Genomic DNA, 9,833 nt, shown 5'->3' on the forward strand with positions numbered 1-9,833 from the left:
CATCACCTGTTCGCATCACACCTCGGATCTTCTTCCCACGTTGGATGCGGCAGGGCGTTAGGCAGAGAGCTTGTGTACAAGAGAAGCATACGGTAGGAAAAAGAAAGTAAATAATTTGTGGGGTCCATCACATACATCTATATTTTCTTCCTATGAAAATATCTGGGTGTCAACGTAGGTGAATTATATCATACCACTTAACAATTTTCTTTTATTTTCTTTTCATCTATGCATGCATACATGGAATATTCTCTTTGCTCTGAAATTGACTGCAAAGTACCATATGTTTTCTTTTTTTCTTTTATTACAAGAATCATCATCGGAACAATATTGTGCATTGCACGTGTATACATACTAGTACTAATAGGTACTAAGACGTACACATCACCTGGTACTGGCAGTACGGCCACAGCGGGGTAATCATTTGTTGATTACCACACATGGTGCGCTCTCCGGCTAGCTGCCACTACTTGTGCTATACCAAAGCAGCTACCCCGTTCCATCATGACGCCGGTTGTTCGTGGATGCTCACACAGACCGAAACACAACCAAATTACTCGGGGCGTGCCTTGATCACATAACATATCACCATCTTTTACAATGTTCGTAGATCCCATTGATCAACGGAACACGTGCGTGCAAAATTTAGAATGCCCTTTCAATATCCTTTCTTGTTGCTTCTTACATTTTGATGAAGTGAGACTTTCTCTAGCCTACTACGTGAGAGATGATCTCGACAAAGGTAACCCAAAGAGGATAGTTAGCGAGACAGTAGACCATGGTGTATTGATGCCCATTGACTATATAGTGACAAGGAAGATTTTTCCCTTTAGTCAGCCTCAAAAACTATGATGATCGTTGCACCACATTGATATCATTATGAGACACAAGAATATCAAAAAAGTGTGTCAAATTCAAAGATCATGTGATGCAATTGCTTAAAGTATGATAGCGATCTTCTTAACGTGACCCTGATATTGCCTTTGTTGAGATTTTGTGCAGTTCTTGCATCTCCAATACATGCAATCAAGAGATCTGAGCAAATCTGGTCACCCGCTTGCTTCAGACATTGCCAATATCCTCTCGGTGTCTGTTACAGTTGGTTCTCTCGGGTACTAAGGTCCAAGCATCGAGATCACGACAGTAGCAAATCTTACCATGGAATCTCAACATGTGCTCTCATACATCCGTAGGTATTCGTCCCACAAATCAATGGTAGCGCCGGAATCATCTGCAACTCGGACGTGCACTTCTAGTAACCAGAGAACCCAATCCTTCCCATGACATCCTTCTTGAAGATGAAATAGTCATCAAAGGAACATACAACATACTAGAGATGACCGAAGACATTTTTTCGCATTCAAAAGTAGGTGCGAAAATTGGGAGTGAATAGGGCATCCGGGGCAAAGTAGTCGTCCATCAGCATCCACTGGATGCATCCCCTATTATCGTTGAGCACTCGATGACCCTTGATCGATCCCTTAAATTTAAGAACATTCTCTTCTACATGCTCCGCGTCTGCAAGGAGCGCCTGCATCGTCACCTTCTCATCTATGTAGTTATCCTCGTAGAACGAGCCATTGGACGACTCCACAAAGTGATCGTATATGTACTTCATATCCGAATCCTTTGCTTCAAAGAAAGAGGTACATATTTTTAGCACGACCATTTCATCGAATGTTTGCCGGAGGAGGAGCATCCTAGAGCACGGGTGTAGCGCTGGAGGAGACAAAATCACCTAGTTTCGGTAAGGGTGTGTAGGGCCACCGAGTGATGAAGCGACGACGGAGGCAAGAGAGAAACATGATGTAAATAAAAATGAGAGGATGGACGAGCGGGGTCTGGGAGAGGTTTTGGGAGGGGTTTTGGATAGGCGGAGGGTGTCGTAGTCCTACGTGGCTGATGTTCGGACTCCCGAAAATTACCACCTAGTTTGTCTGGGGATTGCTTGAAAAAGAGCATCAAGACCGGTAGACAAACCAATACAGGCCCGTGTTAGATGGCTAAACATGTCCGGACCGTGCTGTACGGACCGTTGCGGGCGGTTTGAGGGTGCACTTTGGAGATGCCCTAATGTCAGTATATGGATCTTCAGAATAACATTAGTATGCACACATGCAATGGAGTGGTAGATGTTGTTTTCACTAGAGGCTCCTGCATTCATTACAAAGAAAAGAGTTGCTTTGAATAAAGGCGAGCAAAAACCAGACTGCCAGCTTAATTATGGAGAGTCGGACGAAAACCGCCATAATTGCCGAGTGACACGCAAAGATACCCCACACACTACACTCCAACGAGGGACATGTCAATCCGTGTGAGCTTGCTACATGTCGCCCCTCCCCTCGGTTCACCTAATCCGCAACCGCCCCCGCGAGACAAAGCCAGATCCGCACGCACGCCTCCTAGAGAGATGCCCTGCCACCACCCATCTTGAAGCCTGAAGCCCGGCCAGGCTCCCTAGACATGTGTCAATGCATCGTCTTTTATCATGTTATTATAAGAGCACTAATAATTTAACATACAACCATGTTAAAGTATTGTTTCTCATGAGTTGTATCTATATTTAATGATTTGGAGTAATGCATGCATATGATCAGGTTAGAACCACTTTTTATCTATGATCACGTGCAAGGATTGTATATTAGCTAAGATACAACCTCATTTTTTTCTTCATTAACTAATATGCAGGGACGAATTTAAGGGGGGGAGAGGGGCTAGACCCCCTAACAAATTGATTCTTCTACTATGATTATGGTTGTTGTAGATAAAAAAATTCATTTCATATGAACTTTGCTTCCTTCATGAACAAACTTGCCCCCTCTATACATAAATGCTGGCTCCGTCCCTCTTAATATGCCATGTCAGCAAAATGTCTATAAAACCGCACTAAGAAACTAAAATTGGCATAACCTTAAGCAATAACGAGAAGAGGAGAGGGGGTGGGAAGTCGAGCGCCAGTCAAGTTTCGCCCCGTGTCGCCAGCCAAAGAGAGGGGACGCGCAAGTTTTGCGAGCGGGTGGTAATGCTCTCAACGGAGGCTGCTCACTTTTGAGACACAATTTTCTTTTTTGAGCTTAATTTTGAGACACAAATTAAGGATCAATCAAGCGCATGAGCTGTCCTAAGACTATCAAATCCATCAGTCCCCTTCTCAACTAGCTAGCCACGTTAGGACCACTGCTTGAGACCGAGATATACTCCCTCTGTTTCCAAATAAACATAATATAAAATTTATACTAATTTAATACTAAATTTGTTATATTTATTTTGGGACGGATGAAGTATTCCCTCCGTTTTTAAATATAAGTTTTTTTAGAAATTTCACTAAGAATTGTATACGGAACAAAATGAGTGGCTTTATAATCTAAAAGTATATATGTTCATATACATCCGTATCCATATGTAGTTGGGAAACGTTTCCCTTCGGCGTGTCGGCAGAACCGACGCGCCGGTAGCTCGCTCTCTCGCACGGGCCATGCAACATTTTTCGCGCGCGCGCTTCGCTGATTAGTGCATGCAACTTTTATTTCGTGTAAATTTGTTGCAACTAGTGTTTAAATTTGCTACTAGCGTTTTTTATTTGTTACATGTGTCCATTAAAACAGTTGCATTCATGTTTGGTTACAACTTGACTTCGCTGGTTTTTTCACTACAACCGGTGTTTTTTGACTTTTGCTACAACCGACATCATTTTGTGCTGCAACCGTTCACTAAAAAAAGTTGCATACACGTTCACGTAGATATTTGCTACAACCGGCGTTTGACTTTTGCTACCAGGCATCATGAGCTTCGTTTTTTGCTACGATCACGTAGATATTTTTTTTGTTATAACTTTTTTTTATTGCAAGTGTTGACGAAATTGTTGCATCGTGGACGAAAATTGTTGCATCAAGGAAAAATTGCTGCATGAATATCTAACGGCGTGACCCGCGTACAGCTGGCAGATCGGGCGGCCCGCCGAACGATTCGGCCGACGCGCTGGCACACAGCATTGCCCTGTGTAGTTATCGTCAACTATATACATTCATCCTATGTACTTCCTTCGTTCCTAAATATTTGTCCTTTTAAAGATTCAACTACGGACTATATACAAAACAAAATGAATGAATTTATATTTTAAATTATATCTATATACACACGATGTAATCTGTAGTGAAATTTTTAAAAAATAAAATATTTAGAAATGAATGAAGTAGTTTATGATGAAATCTCTCCGAAAACTTATATTTCAGAACGGTGGAAGTACAAGACAAGAGATTAGTGTGAAGCATCTCGATCGTCCAGCTCTCCTCGCACTGGATAAGCACATTTCGTACGCTCGGAACCTGGGACTCCCAATCGGCATCATCCCGATTCCCCAGGTACCTGACAGCGAAAATAATCACATGTATCGTTACACCACACACACACGTCTGTACCCTTAATTGGCATTACGTACATTCCATGTACACGCACACACACACATACATGCAACACACGCATCGTGTAAACGACGTCTACCGCAGTCGCGATCCTGCTGTACGTACAAAGCATATCTGTAAGAGTCTGATGAAACGGCTGGCACGTCATGATCGGATTACCAGAATCCATGTGTCTGCATATGCTACCTAGTTAGCGCGCAGGCAGCGTGGCGGTGAAGAAGGGGTCATCATGGGGCAGCAGGTCGTTAGGCCGGAGCGCGGTGAAGACCATGAGAGCGAGGGTCACGAGGACGGAGAGCACGGCGAGCGCGAGCATCAGCACGCTCGCCGCCGGTTCCCTCACCTCCTGCGCGTACTCCGCCGACGCCAGCGCCAGCAACGTCAACGGGAACGAGTACGCCCACCACGCCACGCTGAACCTCCGCATCGCCCGCTTGAACAGCGTCGGCCGGGACACCTGCATGCGACACAACAACAAAAATGTTTACGTCTCTCTTTCTCTCTTAAAATAATTTTTATGAGGTGTTATTAACAAGCTAGCATGATTAGTTGGCAATGCGTCTGTAGGCACTATATGATCTTGATGTGATCCAGTTTGAGCTATAGGGGAGGCTGGTGATGTGAGTGGCCATGCAACTCAACCTAGGTTTTATTTTTTTTGCTCATTGAAACATATTTTAGGTACCGATAAAAAGACACGATCGAGTTTACAGTTCACGTGGCAGCTAGTGGCATCCTATAGACCTACACGATCCTAGTTGGAGTACCCCCGCGAAAACTATAGTATATATGCCTTTATTTTACCCAACCAAATTCAAGCAAAAGCAAAAGCGATGGATGGAGAGACGCTGAGAAAAGCCTCCCGGCCGGCTCCTAGTGGATGCATGGAACATGGAAGAACCTGAGCTCGATGTGTGCACTCTCCTTCCGTTTTCTCCCCGCGTCTTTGTAACATTACCTTATTCGTATAGACTCGTCTCTAGACTTTCGATTGAGTTTACCACAGGATCGAAAGGAAAGGTAGTAGCGTAATGTTAGGTGATCTAGTCGTAATTACCAGTGAGGCGAAGAGGAACAGCGAGAGGAAGAAGAGCATCTTGCATCCGGTGTCGAAGGACATGGATATGGAACACCAGGCGAGCGACGCCATGCTCGGAGCGGCGAAGAAGAGAAAGAAGACCGGGCGGAGCATGGCCGGCAGCGAGTCCGAGCCGAGGAACCTCTGATACAGCGTGACGAACAGCACGAGGTAGTGCGCAGCGCCGACGGCGAACATGGCCACGGCGCCCTCGTGCCACCCCATCTTTGCCGCCGCCCTCGCCGTCATCAGGTTCGCGATCACCGTCATGTGGCTGGCCGGGTTGGCCACCATGGACAGGAACTTCCTGCCACGCGTGAACCACTGGCCGTAGACCTTGACGTCCAGGACAAGGATGGGAAGTGAGAAACCCCACCACAACATGTGGTAGGATGGCGCGTCCGGGCGCAGGAATGGCGTGGCCTGAAGCAGCAGGAGCCACGAGATCCAGGGCGCGAAGAGGTAGTTCATGCCGACGTGGTGCCGGAACTCGGCGCGCACGGCGGGGAGCCGGAGCACGCAGCGCGCCACGTAGAGCACGCACAGCGCGAACAGGGTGAGCAGCGCGAGCGACCAGAGCAGCACGAACGCCGCTGACGGCAGGGACTGCACCAAAGGATGCAGCGCGCTCGGGTCCGTCGACCTGTCGCTCAGTGTGCGCCACAGCAGCGCCTGCCCGCTCAGCGCCAGGCTGATGCGGAAGTATCCCGCGTGGAACCGCGTCAGCATAGCGAACCGGGAAGCCACCGGCCGCGGAGGCTTGTTAGGCGCCGTCGACGCTTTCAACATCGTACCGCCGTCGCCAGCTTCAGCCAGCCCAGCGCCCTTGGGGCTCAAGGGTTGGGAGGCACAAGGTTTAAGGGAACTGGAGATGGTTTCCATCGTGATCGATCGGTGGAGGGGGGGGGGGGGGGGGGGGGGGGGGGAGGGAGAATGTGGTTTGCATTTTAGTTGTAGGGGAGCTTGGTATTTATAGGGGAGGGAGGCTAGTAAGGCGATGAGGAGTGTGACCGGCCTGCAGTCTGACAGTCTCAAGTGTTCAGGTCTAGGTAACATGTGGGTTAGGCAGTAACCGAGGGCGGTGGTTCTTGCTTTTCTTTTCGAACCATTGGTTTTCATCTTAGGATTTTCAAGTTCCAACTATTCTATTGTGACAAGGCTGGGCACTTGGGCTGTGGGATGTGATAAAAAAATGCTATGCTTGTACTGCGGTGCAGCTGCGAATTCACATTTTAGGAAAGTATTCCTGGCTAATGTTGGCTCCGATATGGGAGCTAGGTGCTGAGCTGAGTAATGGCTTTCTTCAGGATACCATGCCTTTATGTATTTGTAGACTTTTTCGATGGTAGAAACATCATTTTTCATCCGTCCATCCTTTGTTTGATTACCTGTATTCAGTAAAATATAATTCAGAAATGCCCAAGTCACCGAGATCAAACGGAAGTACAAAACGGCAACAAATGTCATGCTATGCCCAAATCACTGAGGTCGGATGGAAGTACAAAATAAAAACAAAAATTATATCACTGGAAACTTCTCTTGAACATGAATCTAATGATATTTTTTGCGGTAAAATTAATGGTCAAAGTTTTATTAAAATGCCACGAACCTTGAAAATCCTGATAGTGAGAATACCTATATCCAAAATATGGAAGATGTTCGTTCAAAAAAAAATATGGAAGATGTTCAGAATACATTTGCCCATTGAATAGGTTCCACGTTCATGTTTGATATAACATATTGTTTTTAGAGAATTATAACGTACTCATTTCCTTCCTAAATATAAGTTGTATTGCTTTTTCAAAAAGTCAAACTTCTCAAACTTTGCCCAAGTTTATTGACAAAAATATCAATATCTAGAATACGAAATCATTATCACTAGATTCACCCTGAATTATATTTTTAGATTATATATATGTATATTCAATATTGTAAATATTTATATATTTTGCTATAATGTTGGTCAAACATAGACAATGGTTGATTTTTTGAAAAACTAACACACCTTACATTTAGGAACGAAGGGAGAATCGTTTTTAATCAGAAATTATCTGCCAAGGATACCAAACTTGTATTGTGTGGGTTAATGAACTGTGGGGAGAAGGTGAGACATTTACATAGCTCAGAGATGAGGTTTTTTTTTCTGTGAGACGACCTCAGAGATGAGAATTAGCCATCAAGAAATTTAGTTGTGCAATTAAGACATATAGTTTGCAAGGGCCCAACTTAATAGATGAGTCATTGGATCAGAATTAGATTGATGGATGATTCACATTAACTGAACCCTGCAAATTTGTACCTTTTATATTGGTACATATTATTCTTTGAAAAATTGTAGATTTTATTAACTCGAAATGAATCGTCAAGAGGATAGAAACACAATAAACATACACCCGACGTCTGCATCACTAAAATGCAGACACAAAAAACCAGTGCGCGCACACACACGCACGCGCACAGAGACACACACAATTATGCAGTCAAATAATGAATTATACAAGACCAAAGCTATGCCTAGATAAAGAAAAAATAAAAATAAAAGTAAATTCCAAAGCTATCAAAACATCAATCGAGAAACTGCACCAATTACCATATCCGCACCAATTAACTCTTAATATCACAAGGACATTGAGAAAGGTTTTTTAGTAGCAACACCTCCCGGAAGAGAAAATTTCGCCATCGTGGAATTGCACCACCAATAGGTAGATCCTGGGTTTTCACCTGAGGATAAAGTCCGAGCTAGAGAAATTTCTTCAACAATGTATCGCGCAAAAACACCATCATTGTCATGTCTAACAAACAATGTTCAAACTTAGAGTTTTCACTCCGGACCTCGAGATTAGGTGCTCAAGAAGCACCACCAAATCAAAATCATCATGGTTGCATATTTGAAAAAGTGCTCGGCTTTCCCTAATTAACTGAGACACTTTGTATTCTTTATGAATGCAGAAATCCTACCATTTCAAAAAGTTTTTATTTTTGCAATCTACAACCTTTTATATTAAATTATAGATACATACTTCGTAAGATGTTGTGCTAAGAGGTTGTGCTTGAAATATACTTAACGCTAATGTTGGCTTAGTTTTTTGGGCCTAGCTAGCTTGCGTGAAGAATGCCTTTCTGGCATGTTGAATTGGATAGTATTGCTGTTAGTTTTTCTCAACATACAAATCCAATAATAAAAGGATGTGGCAACAACCAATTCTCAGTCATGTGACATAACATGTAAAAAGGAAAAAAAATGCATGGATCTTAATATAGGATTTCATGAATAATATAGCATCGACTAAGACATAACCAAGTCTCACGTGACTGAGATTTAACAGGTCTAATAAATAAATGGGTGAAAAAACAACATTTTTTTTACATCAATCTCAATGTAAGATTTCATGGATATAGTATCGACTAAGGCATAACCAAGTCTCGATCACTGAGATTTAGGAAGACTGATAAAAAATTGTCCCTAATGAAAGCCCGGTCTGTTGTACCTACCGAACAAGTAGAGTAGGATGGCTACCAGTCATGGTAAAGAACAAAGTATTGGAAATAAAATTTGGCTCTAGGGAGCATATACTCTCGTGCTAAAAAAATATTTTGCAAATATCATTTAAAAAATATGTGTTTATTTTCACACCAAAATATCACCTACAAATTTTTAGGGGGAAATCTTACACATTTTGACATATGTAAAAAAAACAAGTTGAATGTCAAATGTAACTCTTAATTTTGTTTTTTCACCGAGGCAACACCGCTATCCCATTGCAGATGCAAATTGTGAAGGACATTTTTTTTTCTTCTGAAACGAGTTGTCAAGGACGTTTGTTACACTAACATGAACATCTATGTAAAAAATCAGAATTTTTAAATTTTATTTATTATTTGTTTTGAATTTACTGTTCATCACGGAGCGTATATTCGTGGAGCCAAAACGGTCATCCTAGACAGAATGGCCTTTTCTTTTTGAACCTAGAATGGCCTATTTGATACTATGGACTGGTCTGTATGTGTGTGGGTGAGAGAGGGGGAGCAAGAAACGATCACGGCGGAATTGGCTTGAATCGCAACCAAGTCAAAGTCATATAGGCGCTTAATTATTCCGCATCTGTTCCTTGTGTGGAGTCTGCGTGGGAGGATCCGAAATCTATCTGTGCAGCAGGCCACAATGTATGTGGCGCAAAGTGGGTGCCCGTGTGCGCTGCCTCCTCATCTGGTAGAACTCGCCGGTGCGACCGTGCTAGCTGCTGCTGCATGCACTGACCGCGGGATATGGTTCGCTTATGGTTGAACTGGATCGGCTGGTTCGTTTACGGTCATTTCCCGATTTGATAATTAGG

General features: G+C 43.6%; 1 protein-coding gene across 1 annotated transcript; it reads right to left on the reverse strand.

Moving 5' to 3' along the window:
* Positions 1-4,193: 4,193 nt before the first annotated feature.
* On the reverse strand, positions 4,194-6,395 carry LOC123439728 (S-type anion channel SLAH1-like). The gene is made up of 2 exons (XM_045116413.1): positions 5,479-6,395; positions 4,194-4,878 (listed from the first exon to the last, which is right to left on the reverse strand). The coding sequence occupies exons 1-2, from the start codon at positions 6,379-6,381 to the stop codon at positions 4,612-4,614; spliced, it is 1,170 nt and encodes a 389-aa protein (XP_044972348.1). The 5' UTR covers positions 6,382-6,395; the 3' UTR covers positions 4,194-4,611.
* Between the last annotated feature and the right edge of the window lie 3,438 nt (positions 6,396-9,833).

This window comes from Hordeum vulgare, chromosome 3H, assembly GCF_904849725.1.
Source record: "Hordeum vulgare subsp. vulgare chromosome 3H, MorexV3_pseudomolecules_assembly, whole genome shotgun sequence".
NCBI classification, from domain to species: Eukaryota; Viridiplantae; Streptophyta; class Magnoliopsida; order Poales; family Poaceae; genus Hordeum; species Hordeum vulgare.

Coding starts and splice junctions, on each gene's coding strand:
- LOC123439728 (XM_045116413.1), bottom strand. CDS start 6,381: ATGGAAACCATCTCCAGTTCCCTTAAACCTTGTGCCTCCCAACCCTTG. Junction 4,879..5,478: donor TGTTCCTCTTCGCCTCACTG/GTAATTACGACT, acceptor TGTCGCATGCAG/GTGTCCCGGCCGACGCTGTT.